Source organism: Schistocerca piceifrons, chromosome 7, assembly GCF_021461385.2.
Source record: "Schistocerca piceifrons isolate TAMUIC-IGC-003096 chromosome 7, iqSchPice1.1, whole genome shotgun sequence".
NCBI lineage: Eukaryota > Metazoa > Arthropoda > Insecta > Orthoptera > Acrididae > Schistocerca > Schistocerca piceifrons.
The window spans coordinates 510,974,403-511,001,595 of record NC_060144.1 but is presented as its reverse complement, the minus strand read 5'-3'; the positions used below and the strand labels follow the sequence as shown (position 1 = coordinate 511,001,595).

Here is a 27,193-nt window from a genome sequence, read left to right as displayed (position 1 = left end):
AATGGCAACTTAGATGAATTTTTGGATATAGTAAGTGAGTAATTTCCCCAACCCCCACAAAAAATTAAATATTAAGTGTCGTGTAAAATTTTGTGTAGTGTAATATCTTGTATAGACACCTTTTATTAACCTGACACGTTCCACATAATTATGAAGTGTCGTATTCATGATCTATGGAACAAGTTCTAATCTAATCTAGTGCCAGGTCTTTGTAGACATTCTGCAAGCGCCTATGATGCGATGTTTGATTTCATGGCAAAAGAAACGCAATGACTGCTCTCTGCTTAGAATACACCTCTGTTACAGACCCCATTTTGTAAGCTACGTATAGCTCCACCGCCTATCGGAACTTCATCAAAATGTAGAGGCTGAAAGGCCAATACTTCACCATGTGTCACAAGCAATTCTGCATTTTTTCGTCCGAATGTGACCGTGGAAAAAATGTGTTGTATTAGTTATTTCACCCCCTCGTAGGTTTCTTTGTTTCTATGCACTGTTTGTATTTGATGAGTACCACTATAAAATATCATTCTAACCTTGAATTAGTTAATCAAATGTGTGCTTTCATTATAATTGCATTATTTACAGAAAACCAAAATTATTTGTGCTGAAAAGTTACACAGCATTCATAGGGAACAGTGGCTCAGTGTGACTACGTGCAAGGGTAATCCTAAAAGTAAGGTCTCCTATTTTTTTTATTAGTACAGAACTCTGTTTGTGTGGCAGTTGTTCACACTGTTATGAGTCCTTCACGCGGTGTGTGTAAACATGCGCACGCCGCGCTGAGGCGCTCAGTCTTGGCTTGGCAGCCGTTGAGAAAGGAGCTCCCGTTGGATGTTACCGTCAAGTGCAAACTGCGTGCAGTTATTCGGTTTTTGAACGCAAAGGGCACTACGCCGATTGAAATCCACCACCAATTGACGGAAGTGTATGGTGAGTCGTGCATGGATGTCAAAAACGTTCATAAGTGGTGTAGAGATTTGCAGATGGTCGGACCGAAATTCGCGACGAAGAAAGGAGCGGGAGACCGTCAATTTCTGAGGAGACAGTGTTGACGGTTGAGCAAAGCATGCGTGAAGATTAGCGGATCGCCCTGGATGATCTCTGCACGTTGGTTCCTGAGGTCTCCCGAAGCACCGCTCACAGAATTTTAACGGAAACATTGAACTTCCGGAAGGTGTGCGCAAGATGGGTGTCACGCATGCTGACTGAGGACCACATGCGGCAACGAGTTCATACTTCCCGCGCATTTCTTCACCGCCTTGCAGCCGAACAGGACAACTTTCTGGACTCTATTGTCACAGATAACGAAACCTGGTCATACCACTTTACACCTGAGACCAAGGAACAAACACGTCAGTGGCGGCATCGTACTTCGCCAAAGCCGCGGAAATTCGAACAAACAGAGTCTGCCGGTAAAGTCATGACAACCGTTTTTTGGGATCGGGAAAAGGTATTGTCGGTCGACTTTATGCCAACTGGGACCACAATTAACGGTTACAGGTACTGTGAGACTCTGAAAAAACTCAAAGGGGTAATTCAGAACCGGAGAAGAGGAATGGTGAGCAAGGGCGTGCACATTCTCCATGACAATGCTCGCCCATACATCACTCGGCAAACCGTTGCTCTCCTGCAACAGTTTCAGTGGAACATAATCACCCACCCACCCTATAGTCCTGACTTCGCGCCCAGTGACTGTCACTTGTTCCCTAAGATAAAAGAACATTTTGCCGGAAAGCGATTCATCTCGGACGACGAGGTGAAAGAAGAGGTTCATAACTTTCTGAACAGCATGGCGGCGAGCTGGTATGACATGGGCATACAAAAACTGCAACAGCGCGTACAAAAATGCATCGACAGAAATGGTGATTATGTCGAAAAATAGCTAAATGTTCAAGCTGTAAACTGGTGTAAATCATTGTAGGAATAAACAGGTCTATGTGCTTATAAAAAAAAGGAGACCTTAGTCTTGGGAGTACCCTCGTATTATTCGGCAACTCTCAGTTGGCGATCTTTGGCCGCACTTCCAGCTTCCTTTTCGTGCCAGCAGTGTCCATGTGTACCGTGGAACTCTTCGGCACTTCCCTCCACGCCGAGTCGCAGTTCGTCAAGCCGACACGTTCTTAATAGCCACCCCTCGTACATAACGTGCTGTCGTGAAACGCTGCATCAGTGGGATTTGGTAGTAGCGGAAGACCGCAAAGAACGTCAACGCTAATTCCTCATTCTGGTGGTGCTGTACGGAAGGAAGGAACGTAAATTGGGTTTAGCGCCCCGTCGACATCGAGGTCTTTAGAGACGGAGCACAAGTTCGAAGGAAGGAAATCAGCCGTGACGTTTCAAAGGAACTATCCCGGCATTTGCCTGGAGCGATTTAGGGAAATTACGGAAAACCTAAATCTGGATGGCCGGACACAGGTTTGAACCATTGTCCTCCCGAGTGCGAGTCCAGTATGCTACCCACTGAGCCACCTCGCTCGTTTGTGCTGTATGGCTATGCGTGATGAGAAAACTTTTAAGGTCCCACTCTGTACCACTCGTCCCCTATCATAGGGATAAATATTTTGAAAACGTTCGTTAAAGAGTTAGTTTAAGCACGTATCGTGATTTTTGGTAATAGGATGGCCTAATGATAATACTTGGTACCGAAAGTGGTAGCCAGTAGGCAAAATATATAAACTTGTACTGAAACGTCCCTTTTGAAAAATTAATGAATTACTGTGCTGATAAACCCCTTACGTTATTTGATTTTCAAACAGCTGAGCAGGACTGAACGTACTCAAAAAAATGGTTCAAATGGCTCTGAGCACTGTGGAACTTAACATCTGACGTCATCAGTCCCCTAGATTTAGGACTACTTAAACCTAACTAGCCTAATGACACCACACACATCCATGCCCGAGGCAGGATTCGAACCTGCGACCGTAGCGGTCGCACAGTTCCAGACTGAAGCGCCTAGAACCGCTCGGCCACATCGGCCGGCGAACGTACTCAGATATTACTCTCTTTACTTATTCTGGTCAACACTAAACTGACACACAATATTTTTAGCGCAACGAAATCCGACTTTAAAAAATCCCTACAAAAGAATGGCCCTGACTAGCAATAACCTATACCTTTCATGAATCACTTACCTCACAAAATCTTCGTTACTCGAACTACTTCAATACAGCGAGCGCCAATACTGCCAGCTAAATAAAAGATTCTAACTACTGAAGGCACTAACTACTGATAGGCATAGTTAGCAAATGAAAGATTTTGATAGAGAACAAACAATGTATTTACCTTAATAGTGTTCAAAAGTCATTTTATATATATATATATATATATATATATATATATATATATATATATATATATATATATATATAATGACTAGACCATTCTGGCACAGTGGCTTGGCACAGCTGCACGGGCTACCATAGCACGCCCTTCTCCTCAGTGGGATGTTGGATTGAGGAGGGAAGCGTGCTATAGTAGTCTGTGCAAGGGTGGCATAAGTGGTTGACGCATCTGCCAAGTGAACAGGAGATGGCCAAACTTTCAGGAAACATTCCTCACACACAAAGAAAGAAAATATGTTATGTGGACATGTGTCCGGAAACGCTTACTTCCCATGTTAGAGCTCATTTTATTACTTCTCTTCAAATCACATTAATCATGGAATGGAAACACACAGCAACAGAACGTACCAGCGTGACTTCAAACACTTTGTTACAGGAAATGTTCAAAATGTCCTCCGTTAGCGAGGATACATACATCCACCCTCCGTCGCATGGAATCCCTGATGCGCTGATGCAGCCTTGGAGAAAGGCGTATTGTATCACAGCCGTCCACAATACGAGCACGAAGAGTCTCTACATTTGGTACCGGGGTTCCGTAGACAAGAGCTTTCAAATGCCCCCATAAATGAAAGTCAAGAGGGTTGAGGTCAGGAGAGCGTGGAGGCCATGGAATTGGTCCGCCTCTACCAATCCATCGGCCACCGAGTCTGTTGTTGAGAAGCGCACGAACACTTCGACTGAAATGTGCAGGAGCTCCATCGCGCATGAACCATATGTTGTGTCGTACTCGTAAAGGCACTAGCAGCACAGGTAGAGTATCGCGTATGAAATCATGATAACGTGCTCCATCGAGCGTAGGTGGACGAAACTAAAATGAGCTCTAACATGGAAATTAAGCGTTCCCGGACACATGTCCACATAACATTTTTTCTTTATTTGTGTGTGAGGAATGTTTCCTGAAAGTTTGGCCATACCTTTTTGTAACACCCTATATATATATATATATATATATATATATATATATATATATATATATATATATATATATATATCAGTTCATGACATCCAGTCTTACAAATTTACTGTCTCTGATGGACACACGTCCAAATCACCCGTTCTCAAAACTCCGTCATCCCTCTCCTCACATCCACCACTGCTGGCGGCTCACCTCAAACTGCGCAACGCTACGCGCTGTTCACATCCAACTGCCCAACACTACAATAGCGAATATTCCAACAATGCCAACTAGCCACAGACTTCACACAGCACAGTCAGTGATCTTCATATTGAGCGCTACGTGGCGTTACCAACATAAAAACCTAAACAGCCTACTTACAGTACCTAGGCCGGGATTCGAACTCGCATCTCCTGCTCACTAGGTAGATGCGCTAACTACTGGACCATTCTGGCACAGTGGCTTTGCACAGCTGCGCGGGCTACCGTAGCACGCCTTCCTCCTCAGTGGGATGTTGGATTGAGGAGGGAGGCGTGCTGTAGTAGTCTGTGCACGGGTGGCGTAGTGGTTAGCGCATCTGCCAAGTGAACAGGAGACCCGGGTTCGAATCCTTGCCTTGGTACAAATACTTATTCGCCGTTTGAATCTGCATTTACATACAAAGTCGGAGACTTGAAAAAGTCTCCAGGACCAAATAGTTCCATTTGAAAACAAAAAAGTGACATAGAATAAAGAAAACAATATTTCCTGATTCTGTTGCTCGGTGGTCCAACCGACAGCACGTCAGCAATAGATGATTAATCAATCGGTCATCCCATGCTCTAGATGCGAGTGGGATGGGAAGAGGCCCCAATAAATGGCACATTGGGAAATACCCTCTGCCACGCACTCCGCAGTGGCCTGCAGGAGTACGGACGTAGGCACTCACGTTGAGTCCGACCAGCGCCTGCACGTCCTCCTTGTACTTGTGGTACGAGTCGGCCGCCACGTCGCCGTTAAGGCCGTCGGCCGTCAGGTTGGGCTGCGTGTGCAGCATGTGGTCCCAGATGCTCTCTCCCTTGCCTGCAACACGCGTAAGCCGCTCGCTCTCAGATATCCAGCTCACTGCCAAAGTGCTTCTCACAATGTTCCGTGGAACATACTCCTTCAAATTCTGGAGCAAATTTGGGCAAAATAGTGTAACGAAAGTGTGCGTACAACCTGTGCAGAAACCACATTGCACTTGTAACTTCTGAAGGATATGGAAGGGAAGTGGTTGTTATGACGTGAATAAGACAGGTTTGTAAGTTATCACCCATATTATTCAATACGTACGCTGAGCAATCAGTACGAGAAGCCAACTAGAAATCTGCAAAAAGGAAACTCAAGTTCAGGGAGAAGTGAAAACTCCAAGGTTTACAGGTGTCATCGTTAATTTTGTTGGAGACGGTAAACCGGTTAGAAGATACACTATGTCATCAAAAGTATCTGGACACCCTCAGAAACATACTTTTTTCATATTAGGTGCATTGACCTGCCACCTACTGTCACGTACTCCATATCAGCGACCTCAGTACTTATTAGACACCGTAAGAGAGCAGAATGGGGCGCTCCGCGGAACTGACGGACTTCGAACGTGGTCACGTGATTGGGTGTCATACTTCTGTATGCGAGATTTACACGCTCCTAAATATTCCTGGATCCACGGTTTCCGATGTGATAGGGAAATGGAAAAGTGAAGGGACACGTACAACACAAAAGCGTACAGGCTGACCACGTCTGTTGACTGGCAGGGGCCGCCGCCAGTTGAAGAGGGTCGTAATGTGAAATAGGCAGACATCTATCCAGACCATCACACAGGAGTTCCAAACTGGATGCGCTATGACAGTTAGTCGGGAGGTGAGAAAACTTGGATTCCATGGTCGAGCGGCTGCTCATAGGACACACATCACGCCAGTAAATGCCAAACGACGCCTCGCTTGGTGTAAGGAGCGTAAACATTGGACGATTCAACGATGGGAAAACGTTGTGTGGAGTGACGAATCACGATACACAACGTGGTGATCCGATGGCAGGGTGTGGGTATGGCCAATGCCCGGTGAACGTCATCTTCCAGCTTGTGTAATGCCAACAGTTAAATTCGGAGGCGGTGGTGTTATGGTGTGGTCGTGTTTTTCATGTAGGGGGCTTGTGCCCCTAGTCGTTTTTCGTGACACCATCACAGCATAGGCTTACATTGATGTTTTCAGCACTTTCTTGTTTCCCACTGTTGAAGAGCAATTCGGTGGTGGAGATTGCATCTTTCAACACGATCGAGCACCTGTTCATAATGCACGGCCTGTGGCGGATTGGTTACACGACAACAACATCCCTGTAATGGACTGGCGTGCACGGAGTCCTGACCTCAATCCTATAGGACACCTTTAGAATGTTTTAGAACGCCGACTTCGTGCCAGACCTCACCGAACGACATCGATACCTCCTCTCAGTAAAGCACTCCGTGTAGAATGGGCTGCCATTTCCTAAGAAACCTTCCAGCACCTGACTGAAGGTGTGCCTGCGAGAGTGGAAGCTGCCATCAAGGCTAAGGGTGGGCCAACACCATATTGAATTGCAGCATTACCGATGGAGGGCGCAACTAACTTTTAAGTCATTTTCAGCCAGGTGTCCGTATACTTTTGATCACATAGTGTATGTTGAACAGAATGTATAGCGTCTTAAGAAAAAATTGTAAGACAGACATCAACAAAAGTGAGACAAGAGTAACGGGGTGTAGTTAATTAAATCAGGAGATGTTGAGTGAATTACATTAGGGCATGACACTCTAAAAGTTATGAAGCTTTTATATCTGGACAGCAAAATAGCTGACGATGGTCGGAGCGGAAACGATACAATATGCAGACTGGCAGTAACTAGAAAAGCTCGTCTGAGAAGAGAAATACGCTTTGTGTTATAAAACGAACGAGAATTTTGTAATTTCACGTGTTATATCAGTTATATTCAAGTTCTTCTTTCGTTTTAGAACTGGTAACATGTGAGAAAAGTCAATGTGCATTGTTAGCCATTGTCGGCATTTAGTCCGGTGTCAGTTGCTGAAAAGGATACATACATTTAGTAATATCTGCTATCTTTTTTTTTGTATAAAAATGCATAAGAGAATTTGTATTAAAGTTTGCTATGAGACTGGAACAAACTGCAGCAAAGTTTTAGAAATGGTGAATATTGCTCTTGGTGAATCAGCTAAGAGTAAAACAAAGGTCTGCAGGTGGTGTAAGCATTTCGAAAAAGGTGCTGAAGCCTTTGAAGATTACAACCGCCTTAGACCAACACCGACTCAAAGGAAGTATATAATATGCAATGGGAACTATTTTGAAGGTTATATCATTGCTGCAGACAAGAGTTCCCCAAACTGTGTCCCTCAGAACACTAGTGCTCTTCGGGAAGTGATTAAATGCTCCGCGAAAATAGTATATCGCATTGAGCATAAAAAAGTTTATGGAACAACTTGACTAAAAGAAGGGTTACGACCAATCCTGGAGCATCAAGGAGTGATTAATTTGGAAATGGAGGGACATGTGTTCAAAATAGTAGAGGGACAACAAGGCTAGGGCGTAGTGAAGAGGTTAGAGTGGATGTGTGTCACAGCAGTTTTGCCGAGATGATGAAACTTCAACGGGATAGACCAGCAGGGGAGCAGTATCGTAGCAATATTGATTGAAGATCACAACATCAAAACATGGAATTCACGAATGTAACAGTTTACCAATTTACTAGTATCTTGCAAGAGCGATTTCTTGCTTCTGGGGAGGAAATATTGGCATCACAGGTTGCATGTTACGAGTACTTGTACGAAGAACTCGCTTCCTGTGCCGGCCGCGGTGGCCGTGCGGTTCTAGGCGCTCAGTCCGGAACCGCGTCACTGCTACGGTCGCAGGTTCGAATCCTGCCTCGGGCATGGATGCGTGTGATGTCCTTAGGTTACGGGGCAGAGAGACTCCATGCTATACAGTTGCCTACTTAGCAGGTTTTAAGCGGAGAGAGACCATTCAGCTAAAGCCGTAGTTTAAACGCGACCTATTGAGGGAATCGCCTGCTATGTGGGCGAAAATAGAGCGTTTCTCGCTATCGGTCAGCCTTCCGGGTATTTACGTGGGCTGCACGCCGCGACGAGCGGAGTTACGTGGAGAGGCAGCTGCGTCTACTTCTGAGACCGACTCTACTCTGCGCAACAGAATTAAAGGATCACTTCTTCGGAACCCCGTACCTGTTACCATAGCGACGTATAAGTATGAAATTGGACGCAAATGTGTCTACAATCTTCTTCTGTAGTGATGCAGTAGCGTGGCACCCTGCAACGTCACACTCGGACTCGACGACCCTTCAGACGGCAAGGTGCCGACACATGTAAACAAAAGGCCAGAGCTCAGTTCATGTGGGTTACTGATAGCACATTGGCACCACATTTCACCAGCATTGTGGCCAGCGCCACCGTGTGCCTTTCACACCTTGGAAAGGTCATCACACCCCTACTTACGCACATAGCACTCCTCCTCTTGACACTTCTGCGATAGAGGTCAGAATAGCAACATCCAGCGTTGAAACGACGCGTTTTGCTTATGGCTCACCGAGGAAACGAGTTCAGGCAAATAGTCACTTAGAATCCACAAGAAAAAGGCCTCGGGGGGTGGCATAAAGGCTGTCAATGAAGCCAACCTTTTCCTTGGAGCGTTGATATCCGTACATTTCGCGGACGAAACCGAGAGTTCTCAGTGCGATGACATACAGGACGACGTTCTCGTCAACTTTTGACGCTGCTGATGCACTCGGACATTTCAACTCCTCTCTAAGGGCATTGCGGGGCTATACGCACATTGAGCGTTATCGTACCCCTTTGGAGCGCAGTGCGGCTACATTTTTTGCTCTCGTGTAAAGCTTGGAACCACTAGAGATCGTTCAAAACCATTCGACGAAATTTGAACGTGATGCGAAGCAACGGAGGGTGCTTATCCTTAAAAATGTATATTTACAAATGTATATTTACAAACAAAACCTGTTGTGTAGTCCTAGGCGTGTGTAGACAGGCAACCTCTCGACACCCCTCATATTCCAGCTGCCTGCTTACAGGGGTCTAGGACTACGTTGCAGGTTGTCTCTGCAAAGGTACATTTTCAAAATTCTCAGTAACGGTGAGTGGGTGCTACTGGGAGTGTTGCCAAAATGGCGGGTCTTGGAGGGACCCCTTGCCATTTACGTCACGCATGTACACTACTGGCCATTAAAATTCCTACACCGAGAAGAAATGCAGATGATAAACGGGTATTCATTGGACAAATATATTATACTAGAACTGACATGTGATTACATTTTCACGCAATTTGGGTGCATAGATCCTGAGAAATCAGTACCCATAACAACCACCTCTAGCCGTAATAACGGCCGTGATAGACCTGGGCATTGAGTCAAACAGAGCTTGGATGGCGGGTACAGGTACAGCTGCCCATGCAGCTTCACCACGATACCACAGTTCATCAAGAGTAGTGACTGGCGTATTGTGACGAGCAACATGTGGTCGTGCATTATCCCGCTCAAATTTAGGGTTTCGCAGGGAGCGAATGAGGGTAGAGCCACGGGTCGTAACACATCTGGAATGTAACGTCCACTGTTCAAAGTGCCGTCAATGCGAACAAGACGTGACCGAGACCTGTAACCAATGGCACCCCATACCATCACGCCGGGTGATACGCCAGTATGGCGATGACGAATACACGCTTCCAATGTGCGTTCACCGCGATGTCGCCAAACACGGATGCTGCCATCATGATACTGTAAACAGAACCTGGATTCATCCGAAAAAATGACGTTTTGTCATTCGTGTACCCAGGTTCGTCGTTGAGTACACCATCGCAGGTGCTCCTGTCTGTGATGCAGCGTCAAGGGTAACCGCAGCCATGGTCTCCGAGCTGATAGTCCATGCTGCGGCAGACGTCGTCGAACTGTTCGTGCAGATGGTTGTTGTCTTGCAAACGTCCCCATCTGTTGACTCAGGGATCGAGACGTGGCTGCACGATCTGTTACAGCCATGCGGATAAGATGCCTGTCATCTCGACTGCTAGTGATACGAGGCCGTTGGTATCCATCGCGGCGTTCCGTATTACCATCCTGAACCCACCGATTACATATTCTGCTAACAGTCATTGGATCTCGGCCAACACGAACAGCAATGTCGCGATACGATAAACAGAAATCGAGATAGGCTACAATCCGACCTTTATCAAAGTCGGAAACGTGATGGTACGCATTTCTCCTCCTTACACGAGGCATCACAACAACGTTTCACCAGGCAACGCCGGTCAACTGCTGTTTGTGTATGAGAAATCTGTTGGAAACTTTCCTCATGTCAGCACGTTGTAGGTGTCGCTGCCAGCGCCAACCTTGTGTGAATGCTCTGAAAAGCTAATCATTTGCATATCACAGCATCTTCTTCCTGTCGGTTAAATTTTGTGTCTGTGGCACGTCATCTTCGTGGTGTAGCACTTTTAATGGCCAGAAGTGTATTAATGTCATACCCCTCCATGAGGACGCTGCGGGAGGGGGCGAAGCACGAGGGCTGAAAAAGGACGAGCACACTTTGCTGCTACCTGCCACCTTTAAATTTCGATCAATTATTTTGAATGGTCCCTAGTGACTCCAGCCTGTACACGAGAGCAAAAATATGGAGTCGCACTGCATTCCAAATGAGTGTTGCCATGTTCAATGTGGGTGAAATCCAACAATGTCCTTAGAGAGGAGTTGAAAAGTCTGATGGTTGAGTAGCGTCAAAGGTTATCAAGAACTGTCGTTTCCGACCGCGAAATTTACGAGAATCAACGGCCACAGGAAAAGGGTAAGTTCACTGACGTCCTTAATGCCGTCCCCTGAGGCCTTTTCGTGTCTGTTCTGAGCGGCGGTGTGTCTGAAATCTTTTCCTCTGCCAACCATAAGAAAACTGCGTCGTTTCAACACTGGGTGTCGCTGTTATGAACTCCGCTTCTAAAGGAGGAGTGAAACGTGGGTAAGAGGGGTGTGACAACCTTCTCATCATGTGACACTTCCACGGTGGCGATGGACGGGGTCTTAATGAAATTTTTTGCCAATGTGACGTCATCACATTACACATCACATCAACTTCTGATTTGCGGCGTTTCTTTTCCGCATGTGTCGACACCTTGTTGTTGGAAGCGTCGTGAGCCCGAGAGTGACGTCATAAATCGCCCCTCTCTTGCACCATTATAATTTGAAGGCACCTTCCGGCCATATTTCAAACTTAAATGCTGCCATGGGAGACAATTACAGAGTTTCGAGAAAGTGAACCTTTTGCTATGTTGCATGTATTTACGACGAGCCGCCTTTGACGGCGGCCGCTCGTCCACCCCGTTCATCCCTTCGTGAGGGGGCTTAGAAGAATTTCTTAGAAGTATGCCCCAACTTGATAAGGACTTTTATCTGGAGAGATACTTGTCGAATATTGCGCCTGAAGTCGGATCTCTTCCAGACGATAGTTATGTATTTTATGTAACTGATTGCATAGTAAATAGTCTGGACCTTGACCTGAACAGCTGCTCAGTAGCTGAGTAGGTTGCAGTCATTTTGGTAGAACTCAGGTAATCACTTTTACGTGGGTTAATTGTTGTAGAACATTGATACCTGGCAAACCTCTTTGGCGAATTGTACCTTGTAACAGAGCACAATACGACAGTTAATGAAACTGTTTCGACGGGAGATACATTGGGGAAACGTTATATGGCTTACAAAACGGTCGTTCATCCAATACTTGAATATTTCTCGTCAGTATGGGATCCGTACCTGTCAAGATTGATAGAAGAAATTGAGAAGAACCAAAAAAGAGCAGTGCGTTTCGTTACAGGTTCATTTATTAAGTGCGAAAGCGTCACGCCGATGTTCAGCCAACTCCTGCGGCAGACGCTGCGTTCTCCATCATTGTGTGGTCTACTGTTAAAACTGCGAGGGCGTACGTTCCTAGAAGAGTCAGCCTATGCATGTCTCGCCAAAAGATCATGAGGACAAAATATGAGAGATTCGAGCCCACACAGAGGCTTACCAGCTGTCGTGCATCCCGCGAACCATTCGCGACTGGAACAGGAAAAGGCGGAAGCGACACTGGTACTCAAGGTACCCTCAGACACGCACCGCAAGGGAACCACAGTTCATGTTTTGGGAAGCGTGAACTACTTAAACCGTTTACTACATGTATTTCTGAATCTATTTAACTTTATTGGTTCAGACGAATTGTAACAAACTTTTCACTAATCGACAATGTACAGTAGTTTCTGGATCCTGTGTTGTTATTTTTAGGGAAATGTTTATGTATTGTATGTAACAGAAATGCAGTAATCTCAGCAGTTAGAATTTTAGATGTGAAAGAATTTTTATCGATGCGATACGCACTGCAAGAATACATTATTTTTATTATTGTTTCGAGGTTTGGTCTTGACAGCTTTCTGGAGGAACACTGAGTATGGTCATACTGTGGCGTAAACTGAAGCAATAAAGTTGACATCTGTTGGCAAAGCAAACGTGCTAATTAAGACAGCACGTTACAACTGGAAGTCTTACTTAGTAGTTACACTGTGTGATCAAAAGTATCTGGACACCCCCCAAAACATACGTTTTTCATATTAGGTGCATTGTGCTGCCACCTACTGCCAGGTGCACCACACCAGCGACCTCAGTAGCCATTAGACATCGTGAGAGAGCAGAATGGGGCGCTCCGCGTTACTCACTGACTTCGAACGTGGTCAGGTGACTGGATGTCACTTGTGTCATACGTCTGTACGCGACATTTCCACACTCCTCAACATTTCTTGTTCCACTGTTTCTGATGTGATAGTGAAGTCAAAACGTGAAGGGACATGTGCAGCACAAAAGCGTACAGGCCAACCTCGTGTGTTGACTGATAGAGACCGCCGACAGTTGAAGAGGGTCGTAATGTGTAATAGGCAGACATCTGTCCAGACCATCACACAGGAATTCCAAACTGCATCAGGATCCACTGCAGGTACTATGACAGTTAGGTTGGAAGTGAGAAAACATGGATTTCATGGTCGAGCCGCTGCTCATAAGTCACACATCGCGCCGGTAAATGCCAAAGGACGCCTCGCTTGGTGTAAGGAGCATAAACATTGGACTATTGAACAGTGGAAAAACGTTGTGTGGAGTGACGAATCACGGTACACAATGTGGCGATCCGATGGCAGGGTGTGGGTATGACCAATGCCCGGTGAACGTCATCTGCCAGCTTGTGTAGTGCCACTAGTAAAATTCGGAGGCGATGGTGTTATGGTGTGATCGTGTTTTTCTTGGAGGGGGCTTGCGCCCCTTGTTGTTTTGCGTGGCACCTTCACAGCACAGGCCTACATTGATGTTTGAAGCACCTTCTCGCTTCCCACTGTTGAAGAGCAAATCGGGGATGGCGATTGCATCTTTCAACACGATCGAGCACCTGTTCGTTATGCAAGACCTTTGGCAGAGTGGTTACACGACAATTTAACCCTGTAATGGACTGTCCTGCACAGAGTCCTGACCTGAATCCTATAGAACACCTTTGGGACGTTTTGGGACGCCGACTTCGTACCAGACCTCACCGAACGACATCGATACCCCACGTCAGTACAGCACTCCGTGTAAAATGGCCTGCCATTCCCTAAGAAACGTTTCAGCACCTGATTGGACGTATGCCTGCGAGAGTGGAAGCTGTCATCAACGCTAAGGGTGGGCCAACACCATATTGAATTCCAGCATGAGCTTATGGAGGGCGCCACGAACTTTTAAGTCATTTTCAGCCAGGTGTCCGGATACTTTTGAGCACATAGTGTATCCTCTAAAAATAAATGACATACCAAAGTAGTCTGTATAATATTTGTGAGTGGAGAGGCCTGGTTTCTGTGTTCAAGCACACAATCTGCTGATTCTAGAATAAGTGACACTTGTCGCAGAGGAGTTGATTAGCTGAGTCGTTCATTAGAAGTCGATAAGAGTGAGTGTAGTGACGTATTGTAGGCAGTGCCGGAAGCATGCACATCACGTGAAGGAATTGCGTTGCGGTCGACTGTTAAACAAGGAAAGCATTGGTTGGAATAATTAAAGATGCCAGACAAGCGAGCTATCGGCCACTTTTTAGCCCAAGGTAGGGTAGTATGTAGTGCTGGTGATAAGTTCACGCTATCGAGGGAGGAGAAAATAATGATGACTTTCGCGTCGTTAAAAACTGCTCCAGGTTAAGATTTTATAGGATTGTGGAACACATGATCTTAGTTAAAGCGCATTCCGAAATCAGTTAATATGATCTAAAATTGCTTTAATATTTGCTTTATTCGCTTGCACCCTGTGTGTCAGTTATTACTAAGCAAATTATTGTTAAATACGATTTGAAAATCAAATGTTATACCTAAATTCATGAATGCTTCCAACAAGTACTGAAATTCAGTAAGTTATGTTTTTTGTTGAGTATAAATGTCTCCAAAACTATGTTCCGTGAACTATTCTAAATACATTTTGTTTGACAGTCATCATAATGTGTGAATTTGCTGAATGTGAATGTGTAACATATACGTCAATTGCTGAACGGGAACAGAGTTTTAAATTTTGAATATTGCACAAGTTTTTGATGGCGATTGTTTCTGTAATCTTCAGCTACTGGTGTGATACCTACTTGGTAATGGACGCTCGATCTGTTGGGAATAAGTTCACTCAGCTGTCTGATCTCAGTATTCATTTAAATAACAAAGAAATGTACTACCATCGTATGGTATCCTATCATATTCAGGTACCATATTGTCTAACCAGCTCTGCCGTGTTAGATTCTCTATCAATCTTTATTGACTTTCACCTTTAATATATCACCTACGTTATCTTTTATTTGAACAGAAGGCTCTTCATTTTACTCTGGAAGACCACTACACTAAACGTTGTGGGTGTCACACAGTATACAAAGGGCGTTCAAAAAGTTTCGCATAGTCGTCTCTAATTTTTTTATTTTTTGCAGGTGGAGAATAAAATTTTTCTGAACATACTTGGAACATTTAGCTATAAGTTAGTATATAAAAGTATTTTCTTTTATTTACAGATGAGCCATAATGGACCGTGAAGTAGTTGTGAGGTTGCGACAACCGTCGCAGCAGTATCCAGCGGTGGTTGCAGAGGTTTAAAGAAGGTGATTTCTCTCTATTGAACAATCCACGATACGGTAGACCATCGACGGCAGTGAGTGATGTGAATAAGGAGACCAATGATCAAATCATCCAGAATGACGGACGTGTGACGACACGACAGCTTGCTGAAATGACTCGTTTGTTATTGAGTATCACTGGTACAGTCACTAGGGTACAGAAAAATCTGCGCACGTTGGGTGCCTAGATTATTGACAAGAGAAATGAAAACGATGAGGAAGAATGTGTGCGAGGGTCTCATGAAGACCTTTACTGAAGAGTGGAAACAGTGTTTTGACGGCGTCATTACCCAGGATGAAAGATGGTTGTTTTTTGTCCGAACCTGAGAGTAAGACCCAGTCCATGGAGCAGCGTCATTCGAATTCCCCTCGGAAGAAGAAACCAAGACTTTCACGGACAGCACGCCGAAAGGTGATAGCCTCCTTCTTCTGGGGTCAGTGTGGTGTCATTTTCATTTACTTTTTCGACCTGGCTCCACAATTAACAGGGACCGTTACTGTTTGTCATTGGACAAGCTGCGACCTGCCATCAAGACCCACAGACCACAGCTTCAGGGTCAGCTCATCAGACTACACCATGACAATGCCAAACCCCATACAGCCCTTATGACGCAGGAGAAAATCAGAAAAATGGATCGGAAAGTTGTTCCTCATCCTCCCTACAGTATGGACTTGGCTCCGCCTGATTTTTACCTCTTTGGTCGTCTGAAGATCCATCTACGCGGTAAAAAATGGCTCTGAGCACTATGGGACTCAACTGCTGAGGTCATTAGTCCCCTAGAACTTAGAACTAGTTAAACCTAACTAACCTAAGGACATCACAAACATCCATGCCAGAGGCAGGATTCGAACCTGCGACCGTAGCGGTCTTGCGGTTCCAGACTGCAGCGCCTTTAACCGCACGGCCACTTCGGCCGGCTTACGCGGTAAAACATTTGAAAGTGAGAAAGACCTTATTTCCTGTGTCAAGCGATGGTGTAAAAGTCAATCCCCAGAATATTACCAAAGTGCATTTACATCACGGAAAGAACGTTGAGCCAGATGCGTCACAGCTGATGGAGGCTACATTGAGTAGGCTCAATGTATAGCTAAATGTTCCAAGTATGTTCACAAAAAATTTCATTCTCGTCCTGCAAAAAATAAAAAATTAGAGACGACTGTGCAAAGCTTTTTGAACGCCCTTTGTACATTGCCACTGGAGGCTGCCTAGCTATATTCCGTATGGCGAACCTTGAGCCTCAACAGTAAAAGTGTGCTTGGTGTGGTAGATTTGCACATCTGCCACAATCAATCACGTAACTAACTTGTGTTATAGTCTCGAAGACGTCGTGCCATTCTCCAGGCTCACTTACATTTACTGGCTAAATAGATATCGTATCTAAGGTATTCCAAATTTATATTTCAAAATTTGAAATCTGCCAGACGATGACTTAACGTCAAAACTAGTAGCAGAACAATACAACTTTACCAGCTGGAGGTGGTTTTAGATCAGAATGTATTCTGGTGCTGCCCCGCCAATTTCCTTCTTTGTCCTATCTTTCATCCCGTACCTGCGCACGGTCGACATGGTTATTAACGAATCTGGCATGTCGATGTCAGAGCGTGGGCGGATGTCGTTCCTGCACCGTCAGTGTTCCCCACACAAAACTACGAGGGCAGTTCAATAAGTAATGCAACACATTTTTTTTCTGAAACAGGAGTTGTTTTATTCAGTATTGAAATACACCAGGTTATTCCCCAATCTTTTAGCTACACAACACTATTTTTCAACGTAATCTCCATTCAGTGCTACGGCCTTACGCCACCTTGAAATGAGGGCCTGTATGCCTGCACGGTACCATTCCACTGGTCGATGTCGGAGCCAACGTCGTACTGCATCAATAACTTCTTCATCATCCGCGTAGTGCCTCCCACGGATTGCGTCCTTCATTGGGCAAAACATATGGAAATCCGACGGTGCGAGATCGGGGCTGTAGGGTGCATGAGGAAGAACAGTGCACTGAAGTTTTGTGGGCTCCTCTCGGGTGCGAAGACTTGTGTGAGGTCTTACGTTGTCATGAAGAAGGAGAAGTTCGTTCAGATTTTTGTGCCTACGAACACGCTGAAGTCGTTTCTTCAATTTCTGAAGAGTAGCACGATACACTTCAGAGTTGATCGTTTGACCATGGGGAAGGACATCGAACAGAATAACCCCTTCAGCGTCCCAGAAGACTGTAACCATGACTTTACCGGCTGAGGGTATGGCTTTAAACTTTTTCTTGGTAGGGGAGTGGGTGTGGCGCCACTCCATTGATTGCCGTTTTGTTTCAGGTTCGAAGTGATGAACCCATGTTTCATCGCCTGTAACAATCTTTGACAAGAAATTGTCACCCTCAGCCACATGACGAGCAAGCAATTCCGCACAGATGGTTCTCCTTTGCTCTTTATGGTGTTCGGTTAGACAACGAGGGACCCAGCGGGAGCAAACCTTTGAATATCCCAATTGGTGAACAATTGTGACAGCACTACCAACAGAGATGTCAAGTTGAGCACTGAGTTGTTTGATGGTGATCCGTCGATCATCTCGAACGAGTGTGTTCGCACGCTCCGCCATTGCAGTAGTCACAGCTGTGCACGGCCGGCCCGCACGCGGGAGATCAGACAGTCTTGCTTGACCTTGCGGCGATGATGACACACGCTTTGCCCAACGACTCACCGTGCTTTTGTCAACTGCCAGATCACCGTAGACATTCTGCAAGCGCCTATGAATATCTGAGATGCCCTAGTTTTCCGCCAAAAGAAACTCGATCACTGCCCGTTGTTTGCAACGCACATCCGTTACAGACGCCATTTTAACAGCTTCGTACAGCGCTGCCACCTGTCGGAAGTCAATGAAACTATACGAGACGAAGCGGGAATGTTTGAAAATATTTCACAAGAAATTTCCGGTTTTTTCAACCAAAATTGGCCGAGAAAAAAAATGTGTTGCATTACTTATTGAACTGCCTTCGTACATATCTAATTGCTCTTGGGTTACGAGTCAGTTTACTCGCATGAAACATGAATCAACAGACCAGCACTACGCATGCAGCAGACAAAGCCGCATTTTCTCTCTGCTTTTCTAGTACCATCGTCGTTGCGGTTCAGTACAATGTTTCTTGGTCATGCAACAAAATATCTTTATATGCTACTATACGGGACAGTCACGTTAATATGAAATCCGCCTACGTTCGAAGTCAACATGCAAAAACCACTCACAGAGTCAGGTGGCAGCACTAGCAGTAGACGGTACGTAACGTACGTCGGTGGGACGTTGGAAACAGCGTAGCCGTTTTTGTAATGCGGAAACGGAGAGATTTATCTGACGTCCAAAAGGGCATGATCATTGGCTTTTGGGCCAAGGGTGGAAGCATTTCTGAAACGGTTAAGTTTGTAAACTGTTCGCGTGCCGCCATGGTTAAAGTTGCCGTGTGTGGCGAAGGGGCACTATCCAAAACTGACACCGAGATAGCTGTGCTGCACCACGGATGAGATGTGTACGGGCGATTAGATGCGCAACTGTTGAGCGACTAACCGCCTGCCCCAGGGCTACCAACAGTCTCTCCTCAACGACCGACCAGCGAACGTTGCTGCTTATGGTCCTCCACAGAAAAGTGAATGGTTCATGCACCCATGCTGACTGCTGTACATTGGTGGCGAAGTCTGCAATTTGCAATACCATTCCGAGGTATTCACCGTTAGTCACAATCGGTGATGGCACTAACAAATCTCTATCCTATCATCTTTTTATATTCTCGTTAAAAACAATAAAATGTTATTTGTATTTCAACCTTAAATTATTCTAAAACGTTGTGGATAAAAACGAAAACTGTAAGATGTATGACCTGTTTTTAAAACATGAGATAACAGGTCTATAATTTGGCAATAAATGAATAAGTAAATAAATTTGCAATACCGCAACCTGGCGTCCACTTAGTGGCCTTCACAGATGAATCATATTTTATGCTCCATTGGACCGATGGGAGTTGGCGTGGACGATGTGAAACATCTGAAAGCAAACTCTCAGGCCGGAGGAGAGAGCGTTATAATCCGAGGAATGTTTTCGTGGCATTCCCTGGATGATCTCGTCATTCTGGAAAGTACAATGTATCAACATGAGAGTGTATATATCCTTGGGGACCATGTCGACCCCTACATGCAGTTTGTTTTCCCTTGGCACAATGACATCCACCAGCAGGACAGTACAACATGTCACGCAGCTCGCCTTGTACGTACGTGGTTCAAAGAGCACCAGAATGAGTTTCCCTTTCTCCGCTGGCCACCAAACTCCCCGGCTTTAAACCCAATCGAGAATTTGTGGGACCAACTCGATCGGGCTGTTCGCGTCATTCATCCTCATCTGAGAAACGTAGCGCAGCTATACACGGCAGTGGAGTTGTCATGTCTCCACATCCCTGTCGATACCTTTCACAACCTCACTTGCTCTCTTCTTGCACGTCTTGCAGCGGTCCACGCTGCAAGCAGTGGTCATTCAGACTTTTGACAGATGATCGCATTAATGTGACTGGACAGCATGTATCACAAACTTTCACAAGAAACATCTATCAGTCTTACTTTCAAAACGCAGAATGATGTGGAGCTATACGAAAAGTTTTTTCTTTTTGTCGGCCGGAGTGGCCGTGCGGTTCTAGGCGCTGCAGTCTGGAGCCGAGCGACCGCTACGGTCGCAGGTTCGAATCCTGCCTCGGGCATGGATGTGTGTGATGTCCTTAGGCTAGTTAGGCTTAATTAGTTCTAAGTTCTAGGCGACTGATGACCTCAGAAGTTAAGTCGCGTAGTGCTCAGAGCCATTTTTTTTTATTTGTTGTACTCGGAACGTATTAGATAAGAATAATGTGGATAGTCTGTCTTTTGCAGCATGTAATGGAATTTCATTTCTACCTGTCGTTTTGTCTAGCTGTGGCTGAGATAGAAACTAATGTCTCTATATGTCCATCTTTTTAGAGATGGTTGCAGGACTCGGCTGTTCGATACAGGATGTCAAATTAAATACCTTTCAGCCATGTGGTTTCCATCCTTACGTTGTTTGGTAACCAGTTTCAGCGTTTTATTACGTCATCTTCAGGCCCTTGACCGACGTGTAGGAAGGTTCTACCTCGGTTGTGATCAAAACAGGTGCCAGCAATACGGGTATCAGTAGATTTTTGCAATAGAGATCATTTCAGCCGTCATCTGATATCCAGATTGCTCCCTCTACTGCACTCCATAAGCTCATACAGAGAGAGATAGAGACAGAGAGACAGAGAGAGAGAGAGAGAGAGAGAGAGGAGGGGAGGTGCAGGAGGAGGAGGGGCAAACACGAGTGTGTGTGTGTGTGTGTGTGTGTGTGTGTGTGTGTGTGCAAAAGAGACAGAGTGTCTGCCACAGTTTGGAAGACAATTTTATTGCTGACACAGTGGCGATAAGATTTACTGAAAGCGCGAATTCTACACCCACTTTGGCATCGAGAGGTTGTAACAATGGAAAATTGTACTGAAATGCAAGAGGATCTGCAACTAATTGACGCATGGTGCAGAGAATGGCAACTGAATCACAATGTATAGAAGTGTAAAGTGCTGCGAATTCATAGAAAGAAAGAAAGATCCTTTATCATTTAGCTACAGTACAGCAGGTCAGCAACTGGAAGCAGTTAATTCCGTAAATTATCTGGGAGTAGGCATTTGGAGTGATTTACAATGGAATGACCATATGAAATTAATCGTCGGTAAAGCGGATGCCAGACTGAGATTCATTGGAAGAATCCTAAGGAAATACAGTCCGAAAACAAAGGAAGTAGGTTACAGTACACTTGTTCGCCCACTGCTTGAGTACTGCTCACCGGTTTGGGATCCGTACCAGATAGGGTTGATAGAAGAGATAGAGAAGATCCAACGGAGAGCAGCACGCTTTGTTACAGGTTCATTTAGTAATCGCGAAAGCGTTACGGAGATGACAGATAATCTCCAGTGGAAGACTGTGCAAGAGACGTGCTCAGTATCTCGGTATGGGCTTTTGTTGAAGTTTCGAGAACATACCTTCACCGAGGAGTCAAGCAGTATATTACTCCCTCCTACGTATATCTCGCGGAGAGACCATGAGGATAAAATCAGAGAGATTGGAGCCCACACAGAGGCATACCGACAATCTTTCTTTCCACGAACAATACGAGACTGGAATAGAAGGGAGAACCGATAGAGGTACTCAAGGTACCCTCCGCCACACACCGTCAGGTGGCTTGCGGAGTATGGTTGTAGATGTAGATGTAGATATTAACAACCCAGTTTATTTTATCCTCTAGTTTCCCGTTTGCACAGCATGTGAGAACGCGGGACTCACCATCTTCGTCCCAAGCGCCCTCGATCTGGTAGGAGGCAGTGGATGCGCCGAAGTAGAAGTCGTCTGGGAACTGGTTGACAGCTCTCTGTGCCGCCGCTCTAAGGGGAACCCCCTGCAACAGACTCAGGGCGGCCAACGCCGCGGCAAGTAACGCCGCTCCCTGCATTTCGTACCGACACGGTCTCGACCGTGGCCCGTCATTTCAGTGCCGTTTATATACGTCTCGTGCTTGCAATCTGTAGCCGCTTGTTTCAAGTACTTATTACTTTCAGAGAGTCTATTGAAGAAAGCATGTTAAAAATGTACGTGATTGTATCGCGACAGGAAGTAATCAGGGCTGATAAGATTGTGAGGTGCCCTTGATGCCGAGAAGTACTTACAACCACGAGAGATTAAATTAATAATACCTGCTGCGTTGGTGACAGACTGAGTAGACAGACGGGTTCGAGGACATCTTCCATTACTGGTCGACGGTGGGACATTCGAACCAGAGAGAGGCAAAAGTCGTGCGGGCACTAAGCCGTCCGTGCCACGGTGCAAAGTTGCAGTGGCAGGAAGTAGATGCAGGGGGAAACCCCAACCGTCGAAGCATTCTCTCTCTGTAACCTACTTCTTTCTTTGATTCAGTTATTCAGTTGTGTGAGTTCCTTTTGTAATCTTGCAGCTAACCGCCCTCACTTCAGTAATTGCGTACTCGTTAGTTATTTTCGTGCTCCAAAAATCATTTTAACGATTCTTTTATCGAATTGATGTGGAACAACTGAGTTTACAGGATATGTAAAAGTGATTAGTGTTAATATTAATTAATACGTAAGTTTTTAGTCCTAATCATGCAACTAAACTTATAAACTTTTTTACGTGCTGCCACAATGTTTAAACGCAAATTAGCTTATGAAATAGGAAATATCCAGGAGAAACGATTTCAGATTATATTTAAAACTTGCTTTGCTACCTGTCAGACATTTTATGTTTTTGGACAAATGAAAAAAAATTTTGCCGTTGCATAGTGACTTCCTTTCTGAACCACTGACAGCTTCAGTAATGAGTAATAAATGTAGTTTCTTCCTCTAGTGTTGTAAGAAGGGACGTCACTATTTTTCTCAAATTATGATTGATTATTTATGACGAGTTTCACTAGTAAATATATGTATTGTGATAGTGCAGTTGAAATGCCTAGCTCCTTGAAGAAGTGCTTACATGACGAAGGCGGGTGAACACCACAACCACATATTTTCTTACTGTTCGCATTTGTGCAGTTAGTACTTGTTGTCTAAGTGATGAGTTACAACAGAAAAAGTATTTCGTAAGATGTTATTGAGTGGAAATATTCAAAATTTGTCAGGAGGTTGATTCGTTTGTTTCCAAGACCACCAGATATACGAATCGTTAAAGTAGATGAACTCAATTGATTGAGCAACTCTGTAATGTGTTTCTTCCAGTTCAAGTTTTCAATGATAAGTACACCCAAAATTTTGGAGCATTCTACCTTGTTTACTGAATTCTGTTCCTGTTGTACAGTAACGGATATAGCGTTATTTTCTTAAATCTAAGGCATAGTTCACTTTCAGAGAGCCACTTAATAATTCTTTGAAAAACATCATTAACCATCTCTTCTGACGCTTTTTCTCTAATGAGATTTGGTATAACACTAGCATCGTCTGCGAAAAGTATCAATTCTGGTTGGAAAATGTTAAGTGAAAGGTCATTTACACACGGGTGTATATGGAATAGAAGCAGACGCAGAAATTTAATCATGTGGGACTCCCTCCGTGATTTCCAACCAGTCACCGAAATTTTCTTCCTTAAAACATTGTTTGAATTATTCAGCACGTTCATTCTTTTAATTATGTTTGTTAAGTCTGATTCAAACTAGTTATGTGTAAAGCCATTAATTCCGTAAAACATCAGGGATTTTGGAGTGACATGAAGTATGCAATCAAACACCCTCGAAAGATCACACAAAAACCAGTTGGCAATATTTTTATTCTTCGAGGTTTGTAATATTTGCTGAGTGAATGTATAAAGAGCATTCTCAGTCGAGCAGCACTTCTGGAACCCAAAATATGATGTTCTACGTTAAGTTGTTTCCCCTTAAACGTGACACTACTCTTGCGTACATTATTATTTCAAATGTTTTGGAAAAAGACATCAGTAAGTATACTGGACGACAATTATTTAAGTCTTTCTTGTTACATTCCTTATAAAGGGGTTTAACAATTCCATATTTTAATATTGCATATTTAATATACAGGGTGGTCCATTGATTGTGACTGGGCCAAATATCTCACGAAATAAGAGTCAAACGAAAAAACTACAAAGTAAGAAACTTGTCTAGCTTGAAGGGGGAAACCAGATGCCGCTATGGTTGGCCCGCTAGATGGCGCTGCTATAGGTGAAACAAATATCAACTGCGTGTATTTAAATAGAAACCTCCATTTTTATTACATATTCGTGTAGTACGTAAAGAAATATGAATCTTTTAGTTGGACCACTTTTTTTTGATTTGTGATAGATGGCGCTGTAACAAACATATGGCTCACAATTTTAGACGAACAGTTGGTGACAGGTGGGTTTTTAAAATTAAAATACAGAACGTAGGTACATTTGAACATTTTATTTCGGTTGTTCCAATGTGATACATGTACCTTTGTGAACTTATCATTTCTGAGAACGCGTGATTAACTGTAAATACCACATTAATGCAATAAATGCTCAAAATGATGTCCGTCAACCTCAATGCATTTGGCAATACGTGTAACGACATTCCTCTCAACAGCGAGTAGATCGCCTTCCGTAATGTTCACACATGCATTGACAACACGCTGGCGCATGTTGTCAGGCGTTGTCGATGGATCACCATAGCAAATATCCTTTAACTTTCCCCACAGAAAGAAATCGGGAACGTCAGATCCGGTGAATGAGCGGGCCATGGTATGCAGCTTCGACGACCAATCCACCTGTCGTGAAATATGCTATTCAATACCGCTTCAACCGCACGCGAGCTATGTGCCGGACATCCATCATGTTGGAAGTACATCGCCATTCTGTCATGCAGTGAAACATCTTGTAGGAACATCGGTAGAACATTATGTAGGAAATCAGCATACATTGCACCATTTAGATTGCCATCGATAAAATGGGGGCCAATTGTCCTTCCTTCCGTAATGCCGTACCACACATTAACCCACCAAGGTCGCTGATGTTCCACTTGTCGCAGCCATCGTGGATTTTCCGCTGCCCGATAGTCCATATTATGCCGGTTTACGTTACCGCTGTTGGTGAATGACGCTTCGTCGCTAAATAGAACGCATCCAAAAAATCTGTCATCGTCCCGTAATTTCTCTTGTGCCCAGTGGCAGAACTGTACACGACGTTCAAAGTCGTTGCCATATAATTCCTGGTGCATAGAAATATGGTACGGGTGCAATCGATGTTGATGTAGCATTCTCAACACCGATGTCTTTGAGATTCCCGATTCTCACGCAATTTGTCTGCTACTATGCGTGGATTAGCCGCGACAGCACCTAAAACACCTACATGGGCGTCATCATTTGTTGCAGGTCGTGGTTGACGTTTCACATGTGGCTGAACACTTCCTGCTTCATTAAATAACGTAACTATCCGGCGAACGGTCCGCACACTTGGATGATGTCGTTCAGGATACCGAGCAGCATACACAACACACGCCCGTTGGGCGTTTCGATCACAACAGTCATACATCAACACGATATCGACCTTTTCGCAATTGGTAAATGGTCCATTTTAACACGGGTAATATATCACGAGGCAAATACCGTCCGCACTGGCGGAATGTTACGTGATACCACGTACTTATACGTTTGTGACTATTACAGCGCCATCTATCACAAAGCGAAAAAAGTGGTCCAACTAAAACATTCATATTTCTTTACGTACTACACGAATATGTAATGGGGGTTCCTATTTTTAAAAAAAGGCAGTTGATATCCGTTTTACCTATGGCAGCGCCATGTAGCGTGCCAACCATAGCGCCATCTGGTTTCCGCGTTCAAGCTAGACGAGTTTCGTACTTTGTAGTTTTTTCGTTTAATGCTTATTTCGTGAGATATTTGGCCCGGTCACTATCAATGGACCACCCTGTATATGTGCATTTTTTATAAGTCTATCAATTTCAGTGAAAGATGTCGGTACTAGTACTAGCTGCTTAAAGTTTTTATGGGTGAGATTTATAGTACATCCTCTTGCTTCATTTAATCATGTATCCAGTGGCACATGGCAACCCCCTGTCGAAATAATATATTTTCTTGAACGTCAATTGGACGGTGCTCTCACGCTGGCTATGACCACACTTATCCTTGTAAGATGATGCAGTCTTCCAATCATCGACAGTCCATGTTCCACCTTGCTGACACCAATTATGTCCTGCTAGATTGCTCTATGCGGCGATGAGAAATGTGGTGATGTCACATCCTCTGATGTAGTACAGTCTACTCATCTCACACTGGATCGTGCAATCCAACAAGTCTGTGCTGTTGTTCAGGCACCAGGCTATAATTTGCTACCAACGGAATTTGTATCTCAATCTTGGTCTCCTTATTTAGTACTCCTGTGCTTTCCTTAAATAAAACAAGCCAAATGGTGGGACTGTTCTCGAAACAATATGAGATCGATTTCGTCACTTACCCATTACGAAAGTAGGGGACCAGGACAATGGTCCCATTGTTCACCAATAAGTAAACAATCCGTCTACTTGGCTGGGACTGTTACGTAAACAAAATGGTCACGAAATGCATTTAGCCTTTTATAAATAAACCATTCACTTGTGTTCTTATGTTACGTTTATGTCTAATTTATACCCACATGATTTTAGTCTTGTCTTAATGACCATAATTTATGACCCAAAAATTACTGCCTTCCCTGTCACTCCTCCCCCACTCCTCTAGACCAATTGGGTGATGTATAAATGGTTGGGTCGGACTGAATTACAATAATTTATGACTAAAAAAATTGAAATTTGTGGTCAAGTCTTATGGGACCAAACTGCTGAGGTCGTCGGTCTCTAAGCTTACCCACAACTTAATCTAACTTAAACTAACTTACGCTAAGGACAACACACACACCCCCACGCCCGAGGGAGGACTCGAACCTCCGACGGGGGGAGCAGCACGGACCGTGACAAGGCGCCTTAAACCGCACGGCTTATGACTCAAAAATGACATCACGGCTGCCCAGACATTAAAATGGATACGTAAAAACGGCGGGGTGTTATCTCAAGGCTGAATTTCTTTAATTATTATCAAAAATGATATTTTAGCTGCCTGACATTTTTCGCCCACATCAAGAAACATGCAGGAACTTTTTTATATACACGTATGTAGATCTAAAACACACTGGAGCCCTTGCCAGCACTTAACTGAA

General features: G+C 44.5%; 1 protein-coding gene across 1 annotated transcript in view; it reads right to left on the bottom strand.

Annotated features, from left to right (window-relative positions):
* Positions 1-21,962, bottom strand: part of LOC124709054 (myrosinase 1-like) — a 108,306-nt gene extending 86,344 nt beyond the window's left edge. The window contains exons 1-2 of the mRNA XM_047240702.1: positions 21,797-21,962; positions 5,168-5,301 (exon numbers count right to left, since the gene is read on the bottom strand). Of these exons, the coding sequence (XP_047096658.1) occupies positions 5,168-5,301; positions 21,797-21,962 (300 nt within the window). The remainder of the gene's footprint in view (positions 1-5,167; positions 5,302-21,796) is intronic.
* Positions 21,963-27,193: the final 5,231 nt, after the last annotated feature.